The sequence below is a fragment of the Pipistrellus kuhlii genome, unplaced genomic scaffold (assembly GCF_014108245.1).
Source record: "Pipistrellus kuhlii isolate mPipKuh1 unplaced genomic scaffold, mPipKuh1.p scaffold_m20_p_11, whole genome shotgun sequence".
Taxonomy (NCBI): Eukaryota; Metazoa; Chordata; class Mammalia; order Chiroptera; family Vespertilionidae; genus Pipistrellus; species Pipistrellus kuhlii.
Genome location: NW_023425416.1, coordinates 11,225,603 through 11,253,339, shown reverse-complemented (window position 1 = coordinate 11,253,339; position 27,737 = coordinate 11,225,603). Strand labels below are relative to the sequence as shown.

At 56.3% G+C, this 27,737-nt stretch overlaps 1 protein-coding gene across 3 annotated transcripts; it reads right to left on the bottom strand.

Annotated features, from left to right (window-relative positions):
- Nucleotides 1-7,918: 7,918 nt before the first annotated feature.
- On the bottom strand, nucleotides 7,919-27,711 carry FAM107A (family with sequence similarity 107 member A). Of its 3 annotated transcripts, none has more exons than XM_036430681.2 (4): nucleotides 27,347-27,711; nucleotides 11,321-11,495; nucleotides 9,598-9,754; nucleotides 7,919-8,915 (listed from the first exon to the last, which is right to left on the bottom strand). In XM_036430681.2, exons 1-4 carry the CDS (start codon nucleotides 27,423-27,425, stop codon nucleotides 8,808-8,810), a joined length of 519 nt encoding a protein of 172 aa, XP_036286574.1. In that variant the 5' UTR covers nucleotides 27,426-27,711; the 3' UTR covers nucleotides 7,919-8,807. The 3 variants fall into 3 exon arrangements, with proteins under 3 accessions (XP_036286574.1, XP_045434954.1, XP_036286575.1); XM_045578998.1 differs by lacking the exon at nucleotides 27,347-27,711 and adding an exon at nucleotides 18,931-19,141; XM_036430682.2 differs by lacking the exon at nucleotides 27,347-27,711 and adding an exon at nucleotides 18,971-19,140.
- Nucleotides 27,712-27,737: the final 26 nt, after the last annotated feature.

The following is a 27,737-nucleotide window of genomic DNA, read 5'->3' as shown; positions in this document are numbered from 1 at the left end:
TGGCCTAGAACTGGGGTTCAGAGCAGTCAGAACTGGGGCCCAAAACAGTCAGAGTTTTATCTCCTTCCAGTTAGGGAACGCCAGCCAGGCACTCAGCCTCCCTCCTCTCCGGCTCTGTCCTCTCCGGGCGTGCCGCGTGTCTCCATACCTTGGGCTTTTACAGCTCCTCCGCGCTTCCTTCTGGTTTTCTCCTTGCTTCTCGTTGTAGGATTTCCAGTCAGTCAACTTTCCTGTAGTTCTGGGTAATGTCCATTTTATATTTTAGTTGTATTTTATTGAAATTGTTGTGTGCGGCTGCGGCTAGGTGTTTACCTGGGCGCAGCCATCTCGGATCCTCTAAATGATCCCTTTTTGTATCATTATTCTCTTACAGAGACATTTATTGTTATTGTAGAACAAATTCATTTGCTGAATGAATAAATAAATATTGAAGAGTATTGTATTATTCTTAGCACCTCATATATTAACTTCTTATATTTGCTTGATTCTATTTTGGAAATATCAGTTCTGTGCCAGTGGTTCATTATTTCTGCCTTAGTGTGATATCATATAATTTATAATTATCCTTTTGTTATGTTTTGAAATTTAAAATTTGGTAGAGTTGAGCCCATCCTTTATATACATATATATGCAGAGTGTCCCAAAAATGTATGCACACTTTAACAGCTGATAGCTCAATTTTGAAAAGGAAATCTATTTTAATAAACACTGCCTTATAATTATTCAAAGTGTGTGTATACAATTTTGAGGGACACCCAATATATTTCTGTGTATGTGTGTAATTTCTTCGATTTCCCCTTTTGGCCTCCCTGCTTGCTTCTTTTTCGAGATGAATTTTTTTCTTTCTTTTTTTTTTAATTTTTATTGATTTTTTACAGAGAGGAAGAGAGAGAGGGATAGAGAGTTAGAAACATTGATGAGAGAGAATCATTGACCAGCTGCCTCTTGCACACCCCCAGTGGTGTGCCTGCAACCAAGGTACATGCACTTGATCAGAATTGAACCCGGGACCCTTGAGTCCGCAGGCTCTATCCACTGAGCCAAACCAGTTTCGGCTTGAGATGAATTTATGAAGTGAACATCTATTTCTTTTTCCTGCTCAGACACCCTTCCCCTTATTTTGGTAAGAAAATCCTTCTGTCTTGTAAAGAACCCATATGGCCCAGTCATGATCAAGCACAGTAACTTACCTCCCTGGTCAAAAGTGATTGGTTCCAGAATGAACACACAATCCAAGATGGGCCAATCAGAAACCTTCCTCTCTGACCACCCACTCCCCCAAATGGTTCCTAATTGGGACAGACACTTTGTGCTGTCCTTGCTGAGTTGGAGGAGGGTAAGAGGCAGGCAAGAGTCAATCATCTCACCTCCTACATGGAGAGAGCTTGTGAGAGAGAGAGAGAGAGAGAGAGAGAGAGAGAGAGAGAGAGAGAGAGAATATGAGAGCTTGATGCCTTGATGAGTCCCTCGATCCAGCCATACCTGAGGCTTGACTTTATACTTTTGAAATATAAATTTCCTTTTCTTCTTAAATTCTTTTACTCACCACTAAAAGAGTCTTGATTAGTACAGTTTATTCTCAAAGTCTCAGATCTCTCCTGGGGATTTAAAATCTAGTAAAGATGACAATGTCCCTAGATTAATATGGACAATATCCACCCGTCTTCCCGACTCAGAGGACCACACCTGTCTCCACTTTCACCCATTTGTTCCGATCAGTGTTTTAGTGATTTTATTAAAGTACGTTTTTTGAGTTAAATTAGCTTCCATGTCACTTACTTGTTCAAAACACCACGTGGACCATATCCCTCTTCACGACCGAAACGCGCAGACCGCCGTGGCCTTGGTTTGGGTCAGTGCTGGGGACATGCACCGCCCGGACCTGAAAGGCGAAGCGCACGCTTGCTTCTTCCTCACACCTCGCCTGCACCGGTGTGCCAGCGTCCAGGCCAGCTGCCCTCCGGGGCCTGAGCGAGCCAGGCTGCTCTGACTGTGGCTCTTTCACCTGAACGGAAAGCTCCCGCACGCACTGCTGGGGGGAGAGAGAGAGAGAGAGAGAGAGAGAGAGAGAGAGAGAGAGAGAGAGAGAGAGAGAGAGACCGAGGGTCCCGGGGGCCTCTCACAGCCCCAGCCCAGAAGGGACCTCATCCTCCTTCCTCTCTCATTCCTCCGACCAGAACTAGCCAGAGGGCCCCGCCGAAGGGGAAGGGGCCGAGAGGCCGTCCTCCAACTGCCCAGGGAGCAGAGGAGGGCCGGCCCAGGGAGCCACGGGTGCTTGTGGCCTCCTGGGGTCTGGAGAGGCCCGCAGCGGGTTAAAGCAGACGAGGAATCCCCCAGGAGTCACTTTAAAACGGCAGTAAAAGGAGCGGGTAGTATGGGGGTGGAGACGGGATGGGGTGTGAGAAAGGATGGGACCGAGAGAAGGGCTGAGGGTCTGGGGAGACCAACTCTGAGAGAGGGATGGCTGTCCAGCGAGCTCAGGGACTAGGAGACATAACCAAGTGGAAACGGGGCTTGGAGGGCCCGGTCCTGGCGGGTAGGACAGAGTGGAACCGCCGAGGAATGGAAGGTGATGACTAACTTGCACTGAGCGCTGGCCGTGCGCCTGGCTCTTGCCAAACATCCTGCTTGTTGACTCGGCCCTCCCGACAAGCGGCGGTGCTGGTGCCGTCGGAACCTCACGCAACCCCAGAAGCTCAGAGACGTTGAGCAGCTTGCCCAAGGCCACCCGGCCGGCGAGTGGCAGAGCTGCACCCGCCACCCCTGCCCCCAATCTGACAGCCTGTGCCACCTGTCAAGACGTCCTTAAAGGGGAGACAGAAAGAGGGAGAAGGAACTGCCACCCCTGGAAATGTGCCAGGCCCTGGGCTGGGCACTCCAGCCGCTCACGTCCCAGGCCCTGCCACACACATGGAGGGGCCCCTCCACCCTGCGCAAAGGGCACACGCGGACCCCGGGCCCCATTGGGCCGCTGCCTTTTGTCCACGCTGGAGGGGGTGCGGCCGGGAGCCTGGTCGCTGGGGTCCACTTCGCAAGGTTGGTGTGGGCCAGGCCGCGTGCTGGCTGGGGAGGAGGCAGGAGGGCCGGGGAGGAAGGCTGCGGGGCCTGAGCACTGGCAGAGGCGCCGGGGACAGATGGAAAAGCATATGTGTGGGCGCTTTGCACAACACCCTCCTACAGCCTCCCGGCCACGCTGCCAGGGTAAATGTGTTGCACTGATTTCTGGTCTGTGAGGGCAGAGTCTGAGACACCGGCTGCCTATGCGCCTTTGGGCAGGGGCCGTCCTCTCTGCACGCTGGGTCTTCCCCTGTGAAATGGAGGCAGTGACATCCTGGGAGAGAAAAGGAGAGGGTTCCTGTGTCCAGCCCAGTCCCCGGCAAGACACTCCGTGTTCCATCAGCACAGAGATGGTTCCCTGCATCACAGACCCGGGACACGGGGTCCAGAGAGTTGCCCGGCTTGTGACACACGCTGACTGGCCGTGCTGGGGCTGGACTCCAGGCCTGGGCCCAGAATCAGCCCTCCCCCAGGGCGAGCCTGACCCTGGCCTTGCAGCGGGAAGGAGCAGGTAGGTCAGGCACCCAAAGGGAGAGGTAGGGGCCCTGGTCCCATGGGAAGCCTTTCCTTAGAGTCAGGCGTCTTCAAACTACGGCCCGCGGGCCACATGCGGCCCACAGAGGAGTCTGATCCGGCCCGCCAGGTTTTTTGGGCAGTGAGCGCAGCCGAGGTGTTACAGTAGGAATTAGTAGTTCATATAGTCCGGCCCTCTAGCTCTCTGAGGGACCGTGATCTGGCCCCCACTTTAAAAAGTTTGAGGACCCCTGCGAGAGGGTCAGGGGAGAACCCCACTGGCTTGGCTGTTGCCCAGGAGAGTTGAAGGGGCCCCTGACTGGGCAATTCTGCTCGTCTCTGCAAGGCCTTTCTGGGAAGCAGATGGGCACATGCACCGAGAGGGCCGGCCCGCCCCCTGGCCTCTCTGGGTGAGCGCCAGCCACCCTCCACTCAAATAACTGCCACCGGCTGAGACGTGGGCAGTCCATGCCAGGAGGGCAAGGCTCTGTTCTCCTGAAGCCAGGAAGAGGGGCACCTCAGGCAAGCCCTGGGGGGTGTGTGTGTGTGGGGGGGGGAGGGAGAGGTGAGGCGTTGGTGGGTCTTTGTGGGCACACACACCAAATCGTTTAGGCACCGCTCGGCCGTAGGGCCTGTCCTGCAAGAGGAAGGAGTGGCACGCAATGGTAGATTGGGACCTGCTGGCTATGCCCAGAGACTGCAGCTTTGGGGTTGGGGATGACGTTGGGGGTGGGGCCATGGCAGTGTGCAGACGGTCCTCACCCCAGCATTCACGGCCTGAGTCTGTTTTTACAGGTGGAGGTTGAATCCCTTAGGTTGAGATGGACAAATCACACACGGAAGGCGCCACAGGCTCCCACATCTCGTGGCCAAAGGTCAGGGTGGCACAGGGGCCTCCTCTGAGCGTCTGAGGGCCAGGCCCCGTGTTCACAGGAAAAGGCAGGCTGTGCGGACAGCCGGCGCGGTGTGACCCCCTCCCCAGGCATTGCTCCGTGACGGCTCTCAGGTCCCGTCATCTACAGTTTCCTGAGCCTTGGCTTCTTCGTCGGCGATTTGCCATGGGCGATACCGACTTGTGGCGGTGGCGTTGCTGGCCTCCCATGAGTGCAGGGGTCTTCACTGACACCATTCTCAGCCTTTCTGAGCACCTCCTGTGTTCGGAGCCCGGGGTTGGGACTGGTTCGGGGGAGCAGCATCAGACAGGGACTCTGCCCTCACAGCCCAGGAATCAGTGCAACACAGAGTTTGGCGAGGCCCCAGGAGCACCAGGAGCACACTCTGCAGAGCAGGGAGGGGGGAGGGAGGTCCCTTGGTGCCCCCTCCCACCGGGCTTTGTATTGGGTGCTGGAGCACCCCTAAAGAGGGTGCCCCCCAAACCCAAACCCACACCCAGATCCAGACCCAAACCCAAACCCAAACCCAGACCCACACCCAGACCCAGACCTGAACCCAAACCCAGACCCAGGCCCAGCTTGTGCCCTGCGGGCAGGCGGGAATGTGGCCTCCATGAGGACAGGGCTTGCTGCTCTTGGCCTCCCTTCAGGCAGGCCTGGTGCTGGGGCTCCTCCTTCTCCAAGGTCCGGCTCCATGTGGGTCCTGCAGGCACGAATGCCAGGGGGCCCGCTGTCCTGATGGGAGCCCACAGGATCAAAGGAAAGTTCTGGGACCAGGCTGACAGCTCTGGGCATGGCCACACTGTGGAGGCAGGGGGAGGTGGTGTGGGGCGGGAGGGGGAGGGGCGGGGGGGAAAGGGGAAGAAGAAGGGAGGAGCAGGAGGGGGGAGAGGGAGAGGAGGGGAGGGGTGGGAGGGGGAGGGGCAAGAGAGGAGAGGGGCAGGAGGGGGGAGAGGGGGAGGGGGATGGGAGGGGCTGGCCCTGGGAAGAGGCCCTGGAGAGGAAGAACAGGTTTCTCAGGGATCCAGCAAACATTTCTGGAGCACCTGCTGAGTGCCCTCTGCCCCATTTGGCCCGTAGCCTCTTCTCAGAGCTGGAAGCGGTATGGTCCCTGGGCCCTCGTAGCCAGGTTTTCCTGAACCCAGACACCTGCTGGCCCAGGAGGAGGAGGATGGAGGGAAGGCCATTTGGGAATCAGCAGTGGACAAGACAGACAGAAGTCTCTGTCCTCACGGTGCTGACATTACTGTTAGGAGAGACACATGATCAGCAAGTGAAGTGTATGTTAGATGGTGACAAATGCTAAGGAGGAGAGACAAGCAGGGAAGGAGGGGAGAGGTATGTGTGGATGGTGAGGTTTCGGATGGGGCGACCAAGGAGGGCCTTGTGTAGCAAGAGCAGGCTGTGTGGCTCCCCGAGGGAAGGGCACTCCTGGCCAGGGAATAGCAGGCAGAAAGGCACTGAGATGAGGTGTGCTTGGTGGGTGTGAGGAAATCCAGGCTGGAGAGCTGCGTGAGCGAGGGGGAGGGGGCAGGGAGAAACAGGTCACAGGTGAAGAGGGAGTGGACCTGGGGCCTTCTCCGTCACAGGAAGGACTCTCCTGGGAGCCAGAGGAGGAAGGATAAGATCTGCCCTGGGTTTTCGCAGGGCCATTTGGCCTCTCTGTTGAGAACAGACTGTATGTACGTAAGGGCAGGGGCAGAAACAAGGAGACCAGTTCGGAGGCCACCCCAGTGTTCCAGATGTTTCATTTCCCACTGCACCCCCAGCTCAGGGCCTGCTTCCTGTCACAGAGCAGGCACTCCACAGATACTGAGTGATGTGAATTCGGGGTGTCCGGACACCGGGTGCCACTGGGCCACAGGGAGAAGGTGTAGAAGGGCAGGTCCCATGTACTGCTGCTGGGGTCCTGACTCAACAGGTTTCTGAAGGGAAGAGGAAGCTGGATTTGCAGTTACAGCCTCAGGTAGTTCTGGGCAGCAGGGCTGGCTTTCTGGGCCAGGAGTGTGCTTGTCTGTAAATAACAGACTGGCCAGCAACGGCTTACACAAAGAGCGCTTTATTTCTATTCACAAGGGCTCTGCAGGAGGCAGGCTGCAGGCATTGGCTTGGTCTAAGGATGAGAAGGTCAATGTCTTTGAGATGCTCTTGGCCTTTTCCTCTTTGCGTGAGAGGGCTGCTGTGGCTCCAGGCATCACATCCCCAGTCAAGGCAGGAAGAAGCCGGTACGAGTGTCTGTCTCTTGTCAGAAGAGCATCAGCTTTCCAGAAGTTCCTGCAGAATAACATTTCACTGCCCATCCCTGGGCACAGCTCACCCAGGCTGCAGAGGCGGCTGGACCAGGGAGAACCTGGATGGCTTGACCGGAGAGGAGTGGGGACTGGCCCCTGGGGAGCGGACAGGGGTGTCCATCGTGGCTTCAGTGGGACTTGAGGTCCCTCCTGCTTCTGGGGCTTTTGTCTCCGTGACTGGCCACCTCCTGGAAGCACCCTTGGCAACACCAAGGAAAACCCCAAGGGGCCTATTCCAGGCTAGCCCCCCTCTCATGCTCTCATCCCAATGACACATCGAGCCCGAGGTGGCTTCTCTGGGGGGGGCAGCGGTCTTTGTGAGGGAGGGTGGGTCTTGAGCATCACCTCACCTGGCAAACGTTTAAAACCGTATCCTCGCAAAAACAGTCACTTCCAAGAGCCTTTCAGAGCTGGACTTTGCACGCGCGCGCACGCACCCCCCCCCCCCACACACACACACCCATGCACGCTCGCTCGCAGCCTGTCACTATCCACATTTCGGTCCCCCTCAGAGTACGCAGTCAGGAGGGAGACTGGGGTGGCCTCTCTCTTGCAGGTCCCACCGCTGGCCAAGAATCCTGGGCATCGCCGTGGAGCTGTCTCTGGGGAGGTGAGAAGAGATGCTCCCAGCACCCCCCGGGGACCGTAAACGGTGGCTGACAAAGGCAGGGTTTGCTCTCCAGGGAGAAAGAAACAGGCCTGGTTTATTCTTTAAATCTTGAAAAATGGGGTCCAAAGGTGAAACCCTCTGGTCTTGCGTGAGAGGCTTTGGGGAAGCAGTGGGTGAGGTCCCTGGAGCTGCCCCGAGGGGGAGGGCTGGGGGGGGGGGGACAGGGGTTGGGCAGACGTGGGGGAGAGGGGGTCTCAGGTTCAGTGGCTGAAAATGGGAACTCATAGGAGCCAGACCGTGAGGGTGGCAGTGGGGTCTGCAATCACTGTTTATATTTCCAAAAACCTACTGGAAACCACTGTGTATGCGCTCCCCATGGGCTTTGGATAAAAACAAAAACAAAAACAAAAACAAAAAAAAACCCACAATTTTTTTTTTTTTTTTTGGCTAGAATTGCACCATAGCGGTGCAGTAGAAATGCAATTGGCAATTCTGGACTGAGATGTCTGGTGAGAACCGGTCATAAACCTGACACGACCTGCTAGGCTTTCAGCCTCCTCGGGCCTGGGGCCCTGGGTGGGCTGGCCACAGAGAGCCCTGAGGGCTGCAGGGGAAGGTGGGAACACCAGGGCACAGGCCCGAGGGACTGGGGGGGCAGGATGGCTTCGGGGTGACGTTTCCAATGGTTAGCACCCCTGGCGCTCCCGCCTTGCTGCTTGATGGAAATGCAGGCTCAGCCCCACCCCAAAGCTACGGACGCAGAAGCCATGGTTTAGCAAGCTCCCAGCCAGTCGCGGGCAGGAAGGCGTCTGCGAAGCCCTGTGGCAGACTCCCGGGAGCAGGAGGCTGCAGCCCTGGCTGGTGTGGTTACAGGGCTGGGACCAGGGGGCCGGGGAGAGGGGCTGGGGGAGGCTGGCAAATCTAAGAAGCTGTCTTTGTTAGTGCCCTTCCCGCCGGCCATGACGGGAGCCACCTGCGGGCTCCCGCCCTTCCTCCCAGGAGCAGCCGCACTGGAACCTCTCCCCCTTTCCCGGCTGCAGGGAAAACCGCAGGCAGGGCCGTTCTCCAAGCTCTGCGGGTGGCGCTGCCCAGAGGCTCAGGGTCCCCTGGGGGCCTGGCCAGGGCGCCCCGTCCCTCCTTCCCACTCTGCCAGGAAGGGCTCAGCGCCCCTGCTGGGAGGTGAGAGTACCCCAAAGGCCTCCTCTAGCAGCAGGAGGGGGGCGTGCTCAGAAGGAAGCTCCTGTGAGCTTCTGGACTCCAGCTCCTTCCGGGGGGCGGAGGAGGGCCAGGCAGGGCCTCTGGGACAATGCCGTTTACAGGAGCAAGCATGGACACAGCAGATGTCCCAAAGCTGGGGGCTCAGGGCTGCCAGATACAGGAGGGCTGGAGGAGGGTGTGGGAGCCGGGGGAGGGCTGCGGGGGCCGGGGCTCCCCCAGCCGGCCCTACAGCACCCTCTCCTCACTGGACAGCGTGGCGATTCTCCGCAGGTTTTCCCTGACTTTGATGAATTCCGGGGCGTGGTCCTCTTCCTTCTCCGGAGGTTTTTCCAGCTGGAGGAGAGAGGAGATGTGTGACGCGGGTGGGGCTAGGGGGATTCCCAGGCTCAGGGTTTGGGCCCAGGGTCCTCTCTGGGGAAACAGAACCAGGGGCCGGTTTTGCTACCAGCCTGGTAGCTGGGGGGACAGGCCATGAGACCAAGTTCCCCCCTGTGAAGCCTCTTCAAATTGCTTACCTCAGTGGTAGGCAAACCGCGGCTCGAGAGCCACATGCGGCTCTTTGGCCCCTTGAATGTTCTAACACCACTTCTTCAAAATAGACTCGCCCACGCCGAAAACCGACTTCTGCGCGTGGGCCACGGAGTTTCAGTTGCACTGTACCTGGTATTTGGTGGAAGAGCCACACTCAAGGGGCCAAAGAGCCCCCTGTGGCTCGCGAGCTGCGGTTTGCCGATCACTGGCTTACCTCCTTCGGCCCTCATCTCTCAAATGGGAGCCTGGCTACCTGGCTCAGGGGCAGTCGTGAGAATGAAATCAGAACCAACCCACAGTGGATGGGGCTGATGAGGAGACAGAGGTTCAGGGAAGTCACCCAGGGCGGTGAGGGGCAGAGCGAGGACTCAGGCCAGCGGGGGACCAGCCCTCATTTGGCTCCACTGGCAGCTGCGGCCACACCCCGGCTCTTCCTGGGGCCCACGGGCATTCTTGGGGGCTGCGGGGCTGTGACCTCTCTCACCTGGCTCAGCCTCTGCTGCCGTCGCAGCAGCTCCTGCTCGAAGGGACACTGCAGTCGCTTGGCCTCCAGCTCCTCCTTCTTCTTCTTGATGATCTGGTTCCGCCTGCGGTGCTCCAGGACGCGCTGCAGCTCGGGCTTGCTGTCCACGCCCAGGCCCCTGGGGTGGGGGAGCCGTCAGGAGACCCCAATCCCTGCCCCCATCTCGCACTACCATTACCTCCTGCAGCCCTCCCAGCAGTCCCCGGCGGGGCGTGTGGAACCCTTACTGCCCCTGTTCAGAGACGTGTGTGTGTGTGCGTGTGTGTGTGTATTTGTGTGTGTATATGTGTGTATGTGTGTGTATATGTGTGTGTATGTGTGTGTATGTGTGTGTGTGTGTGTGTCTCCTACGAGTCCAGACCCCGTCCAAGCCACAGATGCAAGGGCCGAGCGAGGATTTGCACCCAGGCCTGGCTGACTGCCGGGACCAGGTTTATGTTATTTTAGGTGTCTCTCGGACCTGTTTCTAAGGGTGGAACTGCTGGGTCAAGTCTCCTTTAAGAGAGTTTGGACGACTGTCCACCGGCCCCTCAGGAAAGATGATCCCATTTATACTCTGTGAACAGGGTACAAGGGCACCTATTTCTCCCCGCGGCCCCCACCCAATCCTTTCGTGTTTGTGAAGCCGGTAGGCAAGAAGTAACACCTGGTGTTCACTTGTGTCTTTGATTATTAGCAGAGCAAACAGCCTTTGATTTGTTTACCAGCTGTCTGCATGTCCAGTCTCTTGCTCATTTTTCTCCTTATGGATTTATAAGAGGTATGTATATATTAATTTTTGTCTGTTATTGATATTGCAAACATCTCTCTTGACTTGTCCTTAGGTGTTTTTTTCTTTTTAAAAAAACTATGGTAGTGGTTTTTGGCATTAAAAGGGGTGATTCTAAAAGGCAACCAGAGAAATACTTCTGATATACAAAGAAGAAAGCAACCACCACCAAGGATACAAGCTGTTATCTGCGGGAAGATCCTTGGCACACAGCTGAAAACAAGAATGCAAATCCCCGCCCGCGCCAATCCTAGAAGCGGCCAGGAGAGGGAGCTGCGAAGGCGCCGACGCCTCGTTCTGGCCCTGGTGAGCCGGGACTATTTCCCAGGCCTGGGAGCCGACAGAGGCTCAGCTTCCCCCTCCCCTCCTCCACATTCCTTCAATTCTGGCCCTGCCCCAGGCTGTCTCTCTCACTGCACCCCAGCCTCCTGCTCCATTCATGGCCCCTCCAGGGTTGTGTCACTCTTGCTTGGGACCCTTCCCAGGACGGCATGGCTCCTCTGACCTCCCTCACACTTTATGCTCCGACCACACTGAGCGATTGGTGTTGACCAGCCAGTTGCACAGGCTCACCCATCTGCTGGAAACATACTCCATGGAACCACCCATCCTACCATCTGGCTATGCATCCACCCCCTCTATAAGGGCAGGAACATTCCTTCTGGAACCCCCAGCGTCTGGCTTGGTGCTTGGCACATAGTAGGTGCTCAATAAAATTAGGTCTGGCACACATTGGGCAGCTGGATGGGAGAACAGGGCTTTTGGACCTTCCCAGTCTCTGTTGGTCACCATGTGGGGTACCCTCAGCCCTCCTCACGCTCCAGGAGCCCCAGAATTACCACCAGGGGGACCTCTTCAAGCCCCAGCAGCCTGAGCAGGTGCGTGAGGGCTGAGGCAGCCGAGCGCCGTCCCCACCTCCTGTGGTTCATGAGCAGCTCTCGGTGCAGCTCCTGGTGGCTCCGCGAGGCCTTCACGGGGTTCAGCAGCTTCTTGGGCTTGATGAGCTCCGGGTTCCACTCTCTGTACTCGGGCCGGGCCATCAGGCCGCCGATGTCTGCCCGCTCCCTCTGGATCTCGGAGTACATGGAGGCTGTAGGGACGGGCGGGGGAGTGGGTCAGAGCAGGTCACACATGCACCTACCCCCGTGGGCACAGCGGGAGGGCAAGGGTGTCGGTCCCCTGGGCCACCTGCTCCTGGGTGGCTCTGGGCAGACCAGCTGCCTTTCTGAGCCCTAGTGTGCTCACCTGCGAGCTGCCAAGAACTGAGCCCGTGCACAGGGCTGTGGAGAGGGCTGGAGAGGATGTCTGTAGAGTGGGGCATAGAGGCCGCCAGCGACTGACGCGTAAAATGGTTTTAGCCCGACTTTGAGAAAAACACTTTCCCTCCTGCGAAAGGGATTGCGCCTGAGTTTCTGTTTCTCAATAAGCCCAGAAAAAGAAAAGGAAACTATGTAAAAAGAGCAATACGTACTTGCTAAAGACAATTTGGATGAGTGCCATTATGAACAGAAACTATCACCCCTTATTGTCCAAATTCCCTATCCTTAATTCCGAATGTGTCTGTGGAAGTGACCAGCTTTTCCCTTTCTCCGGAGCAGGGAGCAGAGTGTGGCATCCGAGACTGCTCTGCCGCCAGTTACAAAGGGCGGGCTGTCGTACGGGAGCAGACGTCTGGCTTCGCGATGGCCTCACGGCCACCAGAGCAGCCTGAGGTTAGCTAGCTGACTTGAAGTTCAGGCAGAAGGGCTCCCTCCTCTACAAGTTGGCTACATGTCCCAGAAGTGCTCAAAAGCAAATGGAGAGAGAGAGAGAGAGAGAGAGAGAGAGAGAGAGAGAGAGAGAGAGAGAGAGAGAGAGAGGAGAGAGAGAGAAGGGGAGGGGGCGTTTCTTAAGGAAAAGTCCCGGGAGGGTGACACTGCCTGGCCCATCAGGGGCTTATAGTAATGAGAATGGACATTGGGCATTGGCTCTGCCCTCTTCCTAAGCCCTGCTTTTCCGAGGTTGAGCTTCTACTACTGCCAGGCCCTGGCAGTGTCTGGTCTTGTACACAGTAGCCAATTAATGTTTGTTGGAAATAGATCATAGAAACTCTGAGGTTAATAGAAACAGGTGAGGACACCAAGGCTCACAGAGGTTGGTCTTGAGGAACCAGCGCCTTCAGGCATGGGGTTTCCATGTGACCACTGAGGGGCTGTGTCCCCACTCCACACACCACGTCAGTCCTCTCTCTGGAGGGCCACTGTGATAGCTTTGAATAGACACTCTCTATCCTCCCCTCACGGAGCAGATGGAAGGAGTTCTCCAAGAAAACTGGACGGGGGTGGCGGGTCTGTGCAAAACCCTGCAAGGGGGTGATAGCTCCTGGGCACAGCAGAGGTCTGATGGGTTGTAAATTGCAAGGTGACATGCCACTGGGGTACAGGCATCAAAGGGAAGACTGTGGGTGCTTTGCAAATGGGGTCCCACCGGAAACGTGCCTGGCATTTTATGACGGCCCACTGTAGGGTGCCTTTGGGAGGATGAAGGGAGACCACACCTGTGAGAGTGCCGTGTCCACTGGGAAGAGTGTTAATTATTACAAGGTATTCTGGAGGGAGTCAGATTGAGTGTCAGAGCACAGAGACATACTTGCTAATTTTTTTTTTCTCTTGAACTCACATCCTCAGAACTGTTTCTGAAACAAGAATTCTAATTAATTTCCTCTCTTCTCTTTTTCATTAAGCTGTGTTTTGTTATTTAAAAAAATATATTTATAGATTTTTTACAGAGAGGAAGAGAGAGGGATAGAGAGTTAGAAACATCGATGAGAGAGAATAATCAATCAGCTGCCTCCTGCACACCCCTCCACTGGGGATGTGCTTGCAACCAAGGTACATGCCCTTGGCTGGAATCGAACCTGGGATCTTTCAGTCCGCAGGCCGATGCTCTACCCACTGAGCCAAACCGGTTTCAGCATGTGTTTTGTTATTTTATTACACCTGACAAAATAAACAGTTGGCTATAGCAATTCCCTCCCTGTTTAGAAATGTGAATATTTCCTTAGCCGATGGGATGAAGTTGTCTGGGAGCCAATGCCTTAGAAAACTCTGATTCAGATTGGAGTTTGGGAAGTCCCTCCCCCCTCCCTCCCCCACGATACCTATTCCTGTTACCAAGGCCCATCAATTGTTTATTGAGTAATTCTCAGCTCTAGTCCATGCAGGCCGCTGTCACACCACACTTTACCTGGCAGCTCCCTTAGCCTCCCTGAGCTTCAAACCTCACAGTGCTTTGTAACTGTAATCAGTCATGCCATCTTCAAAACAACGAACTGTATGCAGCCAAAGCAATAAGGCAGGGCGCAGAAATAAGTCGTGTCACTTTAGGAGAAGGCAGAATTACTATTTATATAAGCTATCACTATCTATGAATACAGATACATGAACAGAAGGGACTAACGAGAGAGTTCAAAAACGTGGTCACCTACAACGTAACCACACAAAACCAAGAGCTCCTACCTCACAGGAACGTGCACGATATAAACATTCACTCTGCCATCTGTTTGGGTTCCTATAATTTCCCAGGAACTGTGGTAGACACGGGACACACAGAGGTGAACTAAGCAAACAAGGTTCCTGCTCTCACAGGCTGACAGTAAACAAGCACACCGGCCAACAGAGAGAAAGGATTCCGACTCGCCAGGAGCCTGCTGGGACCCGGGGGCTGAGACCCACAGCCGGACCCCCCGTCAGCCAGGTGCAGGGGAGGGCCTCCCTGAGCAGCGACCTTTAAGACCCGAGGAGGCTGAGTGGGGCAGAGGAGGCAGCATGTGTGGCTCCCGTACCTAGAACAAGCCTGGTCTGTTCAGGGAACAAAAAGGCATAGTGTCCCTGGAGTGGGGTGAGAGAGCCGCCGGCCAGGAGAGCGGTGGACGGGTGGGTTCAAGTCCGGGAGAGATGGCCTCTGATTCGCTTTAGAAAAGGCCATTCTCGCTGCTGTGTGTGGGAAAAGTGTCAGCAGGTTGGAAGAATATTTTTATCCAACTTCGTTTCCTTTCACTGCCCGCGGTGGCCTCTCTCTCTCCAGTTCAATTCCAGAGGAAAACATCTGATTGGTCAGGCTGAGAACCTTCACCCCACAGACCACCAGCTGGCCAATGGGTTTGCTGCCCGGGCGGGCCCCACCCCACCCCACCCCTCAGCGGAGAAGAGGGTTCCCTGCATTTTCATTTTGCACTGAGCCCTGCAAACTAGGTAGCTAGTCCTGCATCCCAGGTCCAATCTGTGAGCAGCTCTGGCTCAAAGATCTGCTCCAGACTTCTTTCTTTCTTTAATGAAGTCAGCGGGGAGCTGCAGGGCTGGTGTTTCTCGGAGGCCTGGGCGGTGGGTGGCTGGGACAGGGATCCTGAAGGATGAGGCTGGCGCTCCAGCCCACAGCTGCAGGCTGCGAACACCAGTGAGGGCGCTGAACTCCCGCAGACAACACGTGTGGGGGCAGGGCCAGGGCTTAGAGGGCGGCTGGGCCTCCGTGTGGAAAAGATTACAGAGATGCCGGAACAGAGGGCTGCTCAATGAAGTGCTGGTGACTCAAAACATCTGGGTCCCCCGGGGCCACCCTCAGGACTGCTCTGGCCAGTCTCTCAGGGAACTGACCATAATGGTAAACAAGTACACCGAGGTAAACAAAGAGGTGAGGTGAGGTGAGGTGAGCAGGTGGTCTCTGGAAAGAGGACAGATGGACATCTCAGGGAAGTGCTGGAGGGGAGGAAGGGGCAGCGTCAGAGAGAGTTAAGGGGCTAGTGCAGTGGTCGGCAAACTGCGGCTCGTGAGCCCCATGCAGCTCTTTGGCCCTTTGAGTGTGGCTCTTCCACAAAACACCACGTGCGGGCGCGCACGTACAGTGCGACAGAAACTTCGTGGCCCATGTGCAGAAGTCAGTTATTGGCTCTCAAAAGAAATTCCAATCGTCGTACTGTTGATAATTGGCTCTGTTGACGAATGAGTTTGCCGACCTCTGGACTAGTGAATACCCTTCGCTGGCTGTCAAAGAAAGACAGGAGGAAGCTAAGGTGCACGGATGCTCTGGCAGCCCACTCATCACGTGTTGCCTAGGGTTCTCTCCACGGAAACAGCAGAGCCCAGTAGTTTCGGAAGCTGCTCTCGATCAGCAGTCTTCGTGAGGTCGTTGCAAAGTGAATGAGGTGATGAACTCAAAGTGCTGGCTACAGGGCAGCCACATACGCAAGGTGGGGCAGGGCTTCACGCCTGTACATTCAACCGAGTAACTGAGTGTGGCCCCTGGAGCCACACAGCATGGCCACCTGCTGGCCGTTAGCCATGGCTGCTAATCAGTCCCATCCCCAGTCTCAGACTGAGCCTTCTCGTCTTCCTTAAAAGCTGCGCTGGTTACACCAGGGATTTCAACCCTGGCTACACATGGGCACCAGCAGTTTGAAAAATACCCGTGCCAGAGCGCACCCAGGCATTCTGGTTTCATTAGCCTGGGAGGCAGCCTGGCTTTGGAATGTTAACACAGCTCCCCAGGTAATTCCAATCCTCAGCCAACGCTGTAAACCGGGGTGAAAAAGCAAGCTTCCTCGCTGGGGCCCGAGTGACTTCAGTGGAGTTGCTGGCCTCGCTATCACGATAGAAGCCACAGCTCTTAGCAGCTCCGTGGCCTGGGAGGGACCCTCCTCTCCTCTGTGAAACCAGGATGCTGTGAGGACGGGCTGAGCTGAAGGGCGGGGCGGAGAGGGGAGGGGGTAAAGGCAGCCGGGAGGCGGCAGCTACATGGAGTGTCCTGCATGACAACAAGACGGGCAAATCATCCCCCTTCGTATGCAGACTGTGGACGGACCCACACTTTGAGGGGGTAATAACAGGTCAGAGGCAGATCGGGAGATTGGCCTTGGTCCTTCCCCGGTTCTGCCGATGACTCGAGAGGTCCCACAGCTCTTCCCCAAAAGCTCTGCTGGACGCCAGCCCCGCTCCGGGCACGGCTCAGCTGGGATCACTAACCCTCCCCAGGGAGCTCACCAGGCTGCTGGAGCAGGCGGGACTCATGTAAGGTGCCAGCAGTCCCCTGGGCTCCCACAGGGAGCAACAGAAGAGACCAAGGAAAGTGGTGCCGAGGGAGACCCAGGCCACAGGTCCTCCTGAGGACAGCTGCAGGACCTTGGCTGTCCAGGCTGTACCGGCCCCTTCTGTCACCTGCCTTCCCTGCCGGGGGTTCTGCTCCGTCTTCGATGATATCAATGGTAACAAACAGCACATGGACCAGAAGAGCAACATGGGTAAGGCAGATGTGTTAGAGTAGGGGTGTCGAACTCAATCAGAGAAGGGGCCAAAATCTAAAATCCAGCCTAAATCGCGGGCCGAATGGTTTACTGAACAGTCATAAACTGTCATTGTGATGGAAACGCAGCGGAGTGCAGTGATGACAGCGCAGTGCGGGCCACATTGCAAGGCCTGGCGGGACGGATTTGGCCCACGGGCCTTGTGTTTGACACATGTGTGTTAGAGGGACAGACTGGGTTTGAATCATGGCCACACCCCTCCCTTGCTGTGTGACTTTAGGTGAATAGCTTAACCTCTCTGAGCCCCTGTGCAGTGGGGACAATGGGGCTCATGGGGCTGTGTGGAGAGTAATGTGAAACCATGTGCGTGCTGTGGTTGGCCTGGTGCCTGGCACAGGCGAACTGTGGCTCCCCTGACCCTGTGGTGAGCACTCAGCGTTGGAAGAAAGCTCACTCACTTCCTTCTGGACCTCACAATTGCCCTAGGGGGGCAGCCAGTGCTATTATCTTATCACTCCCATTCTGTAGATAAAAAATCAGCGAGCTACTTGTCCCAAGCTACACAGAATAAATGGCAAAACTGGGACCTTCAGACGTCAGTGCTCTTTCTAATCACTCCACCCCTCCAGGCGCACTACCTTTCAGTCCACAAGGTAGGTTTACATCTCCGTTTTCTCTCTTGCTACTCAAGAGGCAGTGCGAGTCCACTTTACAGGTGAGAAAACGGAGGCCTGGCGGCTGGCGGACATCCAAGCCGTACAGAATGCCAGCGCTGGGCTGGGCAGACAGACTCCACAGGCGGTCTGCCCACGGCCGGCCTTTGTTTGGGAGGGCACCCGCTGGGCCTTCCCTCTCTGGGTGCTGGTCAGTCTGCACTCCTCTGCCTTCCCTCCCTCGCTCTTGCTCCTTGTTGCTGTCCAAGCGGCTGAGCTCAGCACACACCCACTGGACCTTCTCGCTTCACCGTGTCATGAGGCGGAGGGGCCGAGGAGAAGGAGGCGTTCAGTAGGAGTGACACGCGTGGCCACTGCGTTTCCTAACGCACCTCCCTGTTCCCCTCCCGGTGCGGAAAGTGCCCGTTTGTGTTTCACTGGCTGGAAACCAAAGAGCTGTGCATCTGGGAGCCACCTCCCGTGCTCCCCGCAGCCCGTGAGAAAATGACTCAGACAAACTTCCTGAACATTTTGCTCGGGGCCCCTCGGACCTCCCGGTGCCAGGGCTGGACTGGAAGGCCCTCAGCCAGGCTGGCGGAGAGGCCGTGCAGCTGACCCAGGGGCAGAGCAGGCCGGCATTCCCGATGCCGCCTCTCCACTGGGCAGCTGCCAGGGGGAAAGGTCCCGGCTGGTACTTACAGAGCTAAGGGACACTCCGGATCCAGACCACCTGGAGACACGGCTTTTCTGCCTCACACGCAGCCAACCCTGTAACGCCCGACTTCTGGCCCAACCCCAGACGCCTGGCCTCGAACCACAAAACGCAAAAGCCAAGTGCCCAGAAAGGCAGGCGGGGGCGTGCGAACGGCACCATGAGCCACAGGCCGTGCTGAGCACCTCGGCCACATCTCAGGAAGCCTGACAGCAGACCGGGAGGTAGGCACTATCGCATCCCCCCCCCCCCCCGTTTTTTTTTAATTTTAATTTATATATTTTAATCTTTTCTTAATATATATTTTAATTGATTTTTTATAGAGAGGAAGAGAGAGGGATAGAGAGTTAGAAACATCAATGAGAGAGAATCATCGATCAGCTGCCTCTTGCACACCCCCTACTGGGGATGTGCCCGCAACCAAGGTACATGCCCTTGACCAGAATCGAACCCAGGACCTTTCAGTCTGCAGACTTACGCTCTATCCACTGAGCCAAACCGGTTTTGGCTCGCATTCCTTTTTACAGACGAAGGGACTGAGGCTCTGAGGGGCCATGTGATTTCCCCAGCTCACACAGCCGGCAAGTGAAGGCTCGAGACTCTGAGCAGAGCTGTCTGATGCCAGACCTGTGTTCTCAGGTGCCGCCCTGCAGCCTTCCGTCCATCAGCGGCAGATAATGGACATGGGGGAGGCAGATCCTGTGCAAACTCAGATCCATCTCCCTTCCCTGTGCCTCCTCTCTTTTTCCCAAGTCCAGGCACCTCCCCATCGTTTCACAGCTGGGGCACAGCCTGGGCGCCTAAGCTTCCATAGCTTCGCTGCCCACAGCCCTCCCCAGGGCCCCAGGCTGCTCTCCTGACCCCGTCCCTCCTCCCGGCCCAGCACCTGGTTCCCAGCAGGTGACACAGAAGAGATACGGTCTTACTTCTCTGCCCACGCGGCACTGGGACTCAGACGGTGCTGCTGGGCTCCTCGCTGCGCCTAGACGTCCCAGACCAGCCACGGAGCCGCCTCCCTCCGAAGGGCGGTTCTTAAACCCCTGGGACCACAGGCCGGGCGGCTGGAATGTGCCAGCGAGTGAGGCAGCTCTGCATTCCTGTTTATTCTGGTGTCAATAAGAAGGAACTGTTACTATAGTAACAGGCATTTCACTTGGTGCGCAGCCACTTCCACAGAGCGGAACGCCGTGTCCAGGCCACACGTTGGAGAGACACAAATAAATACCTGTGCTGCCAGATTGTTGCAGAACGAGACACATGCCAAGCTTTGTTCTGAGCGAGGAGGCATTTCCGCTGCTAACGGGAGGGTCGGCAGGAGGGCAGCCGGCACCGCCCGGTGCAAGGGAAGCCGGCTTCCTGCTGGGTGCCCCGGCTCCTGGGTGTGGAGGGAGGGGACCACCCTAGGCCAGTTCTTGGCCACCCACCAGCGGGTTCAAAACTCTGTGCACTTTATTTCCTCAGTGCCCTGAACTTCATCTGAACTTCAGAGAAGCACCAGCAGGACATCACCCAGGGGAGCGTGGGGGAGTGGAAGCTCAGTCCCCCCATCCCCCAACTTCCCACCTCCGTCAGCCCTGGCGTGGGTACCAGCCCCTTGGCAGCCATGGAGCTCCGGTTTCTGTGTTTGTGCAGAATCACAGGGTGGATGGGAGAAAACACAGACGGGATGACATCAGTGAAAGCATTTAGTCAGTGCTCAGCAAGCGGGACTTTTCCTGCAGGGAGAGCTGGACTCCCTGTGACCTGTGGGAGGGCCCAGCATGCAGCTGTGGGCCCGGCAGGAAGCGCATGCCACCGCCCTGGTGCTACAAGCAGACGTGTGGATGCAAAAATAAAGAATGTGTGCCGATGCCAGAGACTATGGGCCCCCCCTCCCCCCGCCTCCCCATCGTGAGGAGCTGGCACCTGCAGCCACACGTGGCCCTCTTTCCACCTTGACTTTCTCAGAAGTGTCGGTCCTCTCTGGCCTCTACCATCACTTAAACAACATCTGTTGAGTTCCCGCTATGTTCCCAGCACTGCTCCCAGTGTGAATGAGAAGATGCTATCTCTGCACTCAGGGAACCTGCATTCCAGGGGGTGAGGGGGTCAGACAACAAATAAGAAGACAAGGAAACAATACACTTCTCTGAATGCCACGCGGGAGTAATTCTGGGTGAGGTGAAAGGGGGCGCTGGGGCTTAGGAAGCTGGACCGGGTGGGGGTGGGGTGGGAGGATGATGCTTTAGGGAGGCTGAACGGTGAGAAGGGGTCACAGCGTGAGGTCTGCTTACAGGGGAGAGCACTGCAGGGAGTTAGAGAGCGAGTGGAGAGGCCCAGGGTGGGAATGAGCTTGGGGGAAGGGAGGAAGCCAGGGGGCTGAGTGTCGGACGAGGAGGAGGTGGGAGATGGGGCTGGAGAAGGGCAGGGGGCAGGTCTGGCATGTCCTGGGAGCCTGGCCACGCTGGCCCTTCCAGCGCCACGTAAGGGTGACAGGTTCTCCGGTAGAAAGTAATTTTGCAGAAACCAGGTATGTCCCCTTTTTTTTCCTTCTTCCTAAATGCTGCTTCTCTTGAGGTACTTCAAGTAGTAGCCTCCCCCAGCCTTCCATTCTGATGTGGCTTCATTCCACTCAATCCTGACTCGGGGACAACATCTAAGTCCTTGTCAGACCACTCCTCTGCCCCTAGTCCCACAGACGGCTGTTTATACTGAGTGGCCAGATTATGATGAACTCTGAATTCATAATAATCTGGCCACTCAGTGTATATTCTATAGAATCAAAGGCTAATATGCAAGTTGTCCCCTTGACCAGGAGTTCAACCAGCAGGCAGGCTGGCCAACCTCCCATGTCCCCTCTTTCTGGCCAGGCTGGCCGGACGCCACCCATGCATGAATTCATGCACCAGGCCTCTAATATATATAGTGGCCAGATTATTAAGCATTCAGAGATCATAATAATCTGGCCATTCAGGGTACTTGGGCCTTTCCGGGCCCACAGTGATTTGTCTGAGCCAATTCCAGTGCCCACTGATAGCTGGAGCAACACAAGGGGTCCTGGGGCAGGGGGACCACCCACAGCTTCTGCTCCCACTTGGAAAAGAAGCTCCAGAACCCAGCTCCCTCCAGAGAGATGCTGATGGTTCTCATGCCAGCTCTCTCTCTGGCCTATTTTGTGCCCCTTTATTAGAAGACTCCAATGGTAGCCCCCGAGCAACCAGAGCCAAGCAGAGTTGGGCATGAGCCCCCTACCACCTGAAGTTGGGTGCCACTTTCCCCATGAAAGCTCTTCTCACGGTTCAACCTCTGTACAACCCATCAGGCTCCCCCATGTGACTGCCAGCCTGGGGCAGGGCCTCCCTAGCATGCCTGTCCCCGGCCACAGTGCTCAGCAACAGCACTGATGCACAGACGCCCAATCACTGACTTCCCCGAGTTCGTCACAGCACCATCTTCTGTGTGCGATCGGTGATCAATGTTTCCCCAGCCACACCCCACACCCCATCGGGAAGAGAGCATGCTGCACCCCCTAATAGGATGCAGTCCATCGCATGCATATTTATTGAGTTGAAAAGGTGTCCACTTCATGTTTAGTGAAAAGTCACTGTGAAACCACATGTATTATAACCCTCCTTCCTCTTTCTTCCAAATCAAAGTTAGTACAGTTGACCCTTGAACAACAAGGCATCACGGGCACTGACCCCCTGTACAGTAAAAAATCCACATACAACTTTTGGTTCCCCCAAACTAATAGCCTAATGTTGACTGGAAGCCTTGCTGATAACATAAACAGTGGATTAATTTATTTTTGTGTTATATGTATTATACTAGAGGCCCAGTGCACAAATTCATGTACCTTGAAAGGAAGTGGGGACTCTGAAGCTGCAGTGGGCACAGGGGTGTGTCTTGGTCCATCCTCTGCACCTCCACCCAGCCCCTCCCACCACAGCCCTTGGTCCCCTGTCTGCCAGCAGCCCTGTTCCTGCAGCTGCTCCCACACACTGACGGTGTCAGCTCTGCTCACACCTGCTGACAGCGCAAAGCAACTAGGGCCAGCGCAATCAGCGGGTGGAAGTGGCGGCTGCTGCCCCAATAGCCCCTCAGGAGCAGGGGGAGGTGGAGAAGCCCTCAGGGGCAATAGGGGCCAGCAGCCACCGCTTGCACCTGCTGATGGCACTGAGTGATCAGGACTAGCACTGGGTGCCATTAGCGGGTGAAAGAGGCAGCTGCTGGCCCCGATCGCCCCTCAGGAGCAGGGGCAGTTGGAAAAGTCCTGAGGGGCAATAGTGCCGAGCAACTGGGGCCAGTGCCAGGCGCTGGCAGCAGGTGCTAACAGCAGATCTGGCACTGGCAGCGGGTGCGAGCACTGGGTGGGACCACGATGTGTGGGAGCAAAGAATTTTCAGTAACCACCAGAGGCTCGCCCCAATGACAGCAACCAGTGCCCTGCTTTGGTCTGGCACCCCTGCTCACCTGCTCCACCACCCCACCACAGCTGGCGCCCACCATGTTCCAGGTGCACCCTCTGGTGGTCCGCGCATGTCATAGTGACTCGTTGAATATATAAATGTATTCTTACAATAAAGTAGGTTAGAGACAAGAAAGTGCTAGCAAGAAACTCATAAAGAAGAGAAAACACATTTACAGTGTTTATCGGAAAAATTTTCCTATAGGGGACCTGTGCTGTTCAAACCTGTCTTGTTCAAGGGTCAACTGCATATACACGGAGAACCAACCTGGATGCAGACACACTAGCTAACTACTAACGGAGCTCAGTTCCAGATCAATGTATCTCAAACATTGTTGCTAGGCACCACCTAGGAGGAGGGGTAAAGTGGAATCACTGGGCCGCTGCTGTATGAGAACCTAAGCGGAAGGGGAGGGGGGACCTAGGAATCTGGATTTTAGCATGTCCCCTGCGGATGTGTTTATATTTGGGACTTTGAGAACCACTATTCCAAGGCATAAAATGACAAGCTCTTCTCCTTCGTCACTATATTTTTGTAGTATTTGTGGCTTAAAAAAGACAAGTGCGCATCGATTCCTTTTGCTGTCAGAAAAAGGCAATAAAGATTAAAAACCTGAAAAAGGGCAACCTTTCCAACTAACTGTAGTTATGCTTCACACCTGGTTTGGCCATGTCAGAAAGCAGGGGCCTTCGGGGAAAATGAACCTTTCAGCTGGTTCCTCCAGGTATCGGCCGAACTCAGCCCCAGCTGCTGCCTCCTGCCTGGTTGGTGTGGCTTTCCCTGAGGCCTCCCCATTCTGGGGATCAGATTCAATCCCCGGAGGACTGAAGGGGATCCCGGCACTGAGCACAACCCTCCCACACGTCCTTCCTGCCCCTCTGAGCTTGTTTTCTGGAGAACAAGAGGTGCACATGGAAGTGCCGTGAAGACCAGAAGAGGCAGTGGTGAGTGGGAGCTGGCAACCTTCCTGCCTCTACAGCTTTCATTAAAAAACTCCAAACCCCTCTTCCCTTTCATCTCTGCCCCTTTTCTCCAAGCCGACAGGAACCACCAGCAGTTATCTGGACCCACAAGCATCAGACAAGAAGTTCCCATGGCAACTCCAAATTTCCTCCCCAGCCGTGCATTCATTCTATCTCCAAGGCCACTTTTCGAGCCTCAATGAGGGTTTTGAGAGCCACCCACACAACAGCCCTAGAATCCGACCTCCCCTCCCCCCTACATGCTGGGCTGAAAGGAGTGGGGGAGGGGGGGAGCTGCTTTGGCAGGAAAACTTGTCATGGGACCCGTGGGGAGATTATCGAAGTAATGAGGGTTGCCTTTACAACAAGCTTGAATGAGAAAGAATTCGCAGGGTGGAGGGAGATCAAGCGTGAACACAGGGAAGTGTGAGGGAGTGGGGAAGAACCGAGTCTGTTTCAGAAAGCTGGCTGTCCACCCTCTGCAGGGAGGCCGGTCCTCTCTCCGCAGCTGAAGAGCCTGGGATGCCCCACCCCCAGGACACTGAAGTTCACTGTAGCCGGACAGATGGACAGGGGAGCTCGGGATGGGGAGAGGATGTGAGTGAGGGTGAGTGTGTTTGCACAGAGGCAGATCATCGCCTGTCAAGCCACGCAAAGTTCCATGATTCCTGGCAGTGGGGTCGCCAGACAGAGCAAACAAAAATACAGCATGCCCAGCCGAAACCAGTTTGACTCAGTGGATAGAGCGTCAGCCTGTGGACTGAAGGGTCCCAGATTTGGTCAAGGGCATGTACCTTGGTTGCAGGCACATCCCCAGTAGGGGGTGTGCAAGAGGCAGCTGATCGATGACTCTCTCTCATCGATGTTTCTAACTCTTTATCCCTCTCTTTTCCTCTCTGTAAAAACTCAATAAAATATATTAAAAAACAATACAGCATGCCCAATTAAATTTGAGCTTCAGATAGCAATGAATGATTTTCTAGACTCTGAAATGTTATTGGTTGTGTGTCTGAGATTCAGATCTTACTGGGTGCCCTGTGTTTTACCTGGCAACCCTCCTTGGCAGGGAGGGCTGGAGGCTCCGGCTGCCCCCTCTGGCTGCCCCCTGGCTGCCCCCCTGGCTGACCCCCTGGCCTGAGCTCCAGGTAGGATGCCGGTGGCCAACTGCAGGGGAACTCCACTACAGCCCCGCACAGCCCGCCAGGCACGGCCAAGCATGCGTGCTCCCCTGAGGGGATCCTGCCAGCCCAGTGGGGCAGAGCCTGGGCTCTGGTGTCAGCACAGACACCACTCCTGGCTCCAGGCTGCACAGCTAGGGGACCCGGTTAACCTTCAACTCTCCATTTCCTTGTCTCCAAAAGGGGGCAGACGTCCTTTTGAGGCATGAAGGACATACAACAATCTGTTCACACAGAAGCCCTTCACGCAGTACCGGCCCCAGAGTCTGAGCTCCACGGCGGGCACTGTTTTCTGGGTCACTCCTTTAAGAGCATTAAAGATTTCCAGCCAAGTGAGAAGAGTGAGGTCAGAGTCCAGAGCCAGTACAATCTCAGCGACAAAGAGCAAGCACACATGACCACCCACTGCGCACAGCAAAGGTTAAAAGGAGACATCCCCAGTGTTACCAGTGCCTGCTTATGGTTGGTGGGATTCTAGGTCAATGACTTCCTCTCTTTATTCTCGATTTCCCAAAATACTCATGGTGAGCCTGTATTATTTTAATACTCAGTTATTTTAAAGTAATTTGAGATGACAGTTTTTCTAAAGCGTTGTAGTACTTTGAGGCATAAGTTGAGGCTATTGTATGAAAACACTACTTTGATTCTACGATCCTGTCTTCGGAAGCTGCTGAAGGGGATCCTGCCTCTTGACTAAATGGTGAGTTGACTCCTCTCCCCTCAGTCATACTCACTGCTCTTCCTGTGTGAGGCAGCCAGAGCAGGCAGCCCTGGGTTTGAATCTCAGCCCCACCTCCATGGGCTGTGTCACCCCGTAGGCAAGTCACGTTACCCTCTGAGCTTCGGTCTCCTCATGTTTAAGACAGTGATCAATCCATATTGGTTGAATGATTAAATGAAGGAAGTTCATGAGAGGCACAGCATTTGGCAGAGAGAATAGCAGGAACAAGTGGGGGAGGAATAACAATCACTGGCTGTTGTTATTGCTGTCCTCAGAAGGTGTGCAGACTTCGGCATCCACGGACCTAAGATTGAATGCGTCTTCTCTCTACCCTTTAGACAAGGTTCCTTAGCAGGGCCATGGGCCAGCAAGCTGCTTGCTCTCTCTGACCTCGGTCTCCTCCTGCATCAAAAGGGGATGACAATTAGCGGTGACTCCAGGGCTGTGGAGCGGGCCAGAGGCCCAGCGCCTAGCACAGAGTAGGGGGCCCAGTCACAGGCCTCTGTGCCCTCCTGGCTGCGTCGCTGTGTGCAGATATGTGCCGCGGGAATGACTCTAACATGTCTGTGAGTTTGGAGGGGCTGCGGCTGCGAGTGATACATGCTACCTTTGGAGCAAGGCTCCTGGCTGCAGTTAGAGGGAGCTCAGCTGTTGGGATTGGAGCTGCGCCCTCCGCATTTTGGTGAGAGGAAAGGAACTGGGCGGGACACTTAAGAGAGTGCTCGGTGGGGGAATCGCTGGAGCTGGGATTTGAAATCAGATTCTTTTCATTAGAAAGCGCATCCCTTCCTGCCAGCCGGCTGGCGCCGCCACATCTAAGACCTTCCCCGGAAGGCGCCACCAGCCCCGATGCTCTGCCAGCTCTGGCTTTGGACCTGGAGTCCCCAGGCTCCGCAGCAGTGGCTCCGCAGCGGGCCGGTCCGGGTGGGAAAGGCGATTGGTCCGGAGGTCCCAGAGCGGAAGGACAGCTCCGGGCTGGCCCTGGGCACACAGCCCGGGCCTCTCCTCTGTCCCCAGCGATCCGCAGGCAGGACCGCTGGGTGGGGCGCCCCTCGCCCTGGCAGAGGGTCGCTCCCCCGGCGCCCAGGGCCCTCGAGGCCCTCTAACCGCGTACCCCAACAGGCACGGACTCCCAGGAGGAAACCGCTCTCCACCTTCCCCATCGTCACATTCAAGCACAAAGTCCAGAAGGAACCGTTCCAAAGGCCGGATTCGGACATTCAGCGTCTCCTTCTTTCCACTTTCCCGTTTTCCAAATTACTTGTAAAGTGACCATGTCGTACGTTGGTTTCATTTTCCTAAATAAAAGCATCTCTCATCGTCCTGAGCAGTAATGTAATATGTTTACTTCAAATGAAAGGAGAGATAGGAGGAAACACACTTATTCAACTCCCACCCGCAAAAGCGACGCGCGGTGTTTCCTGACAAATCTTGTTCTTCTTAACGGCTTAAAGGACGGGTATGGAAAACGCTTCCTCGCCTCCAGGAACTTGCTCTCCCCCCTCCCACCGTTCCCGCGAACCTAATTTCCCTGGACATCAGTCCATTTCGCATTCCCTCCTGCTCCGAGCCCGCGCCCCCAGCGCCCCGCGCCCCCAGCGCCCCGCGCCCCCAGCGCCCCGCGCCCCCAGCGCCCCGCGCCCCCAGCGCCCCGCGCCCCCAGCGCCCCGCGCCGCGCGGACCCCCAAGAGGGGAGCTCACTTCTGTCGCCAGGACACTGAGTGTGAGCGAGCGAGCGAGTGTTCGCGCCCACATAGCCATACAAATCCCCAGGGGAAGAATGCAGGAAGGAAAGGAGGAACGAAAGGGAAGAAGAGAGCGGAGAAAGAAAAGTAATGAAAGGGAGGAAGGGAGGAAGGACGGGAAGGGGGGAAGCGGAGCCAGGAAGGACCAAAGCGCTGCGGCGGGCTGGCTGGGGCTGCGCTCGGTGCGCCCACCAACCCTCTCCGCGCCCCTCCAGGACGGAGGCGGGGAGGGCCTGGCTCCCACTTACCGGACCGGAGCAGCACGGCCCGGTACAGCCCGGTGGCCTCGGCGGGCACCCGCGCCCGCTCGCCCAGCCTCTGCGCCATGCGCCCGCACGCCCGACAGCGGAGCCGGCACTGCGGGCGGGGAGCGCGGAGCAGCGGGGCCGCCGGTCTCTGCGGCCCAAACCCGCCGCGGGTCAGGTTACCGGCGCTGCAGCCGTGGGGCACGGAGGCGCCGCGGGGGAGGGCCTGGAGCCAGGGCGAGGGTAGGTCCACCCCGCCGGGCAGCCGGCAGGACTCCGGGTAAGCGTCTGGTCTCAGGACCCCTGGGCCTGCGGTCCCAGGTCCAAGGCGAGAACCGGGTGCCCTGATTCCCAGGTGGTCTCCCACCTACTCTCCTTCCTCCTCCTGGCTGCT

Excerpts from the sequence above, each read along its gene's own strand:
- FAM107A (XM_036430681.2), bottom strand. The coding sequence starts at position 27,425 with ATGGCGCAGAGGCTGGGCGAGCGGGCGCGGGTGCCCGCCGAGGCCACC. Across the intron at positions 9,755-11,320 it reads CTGCTCATGAACCACAGGAG|GGGCCTGGGCGTGGACAGCA; the intron begins GTGGGGACGGCG and ends CCCCCACCCCAG. Across the intron at positions 8,916-9,597 it reads GGCAGCAGAGGCTGAGCCAG|CTGGAAAAACCTCCGGAGAA; the intron begins GTGAGAGAGGTC and ends TCTCTCCTCCAG.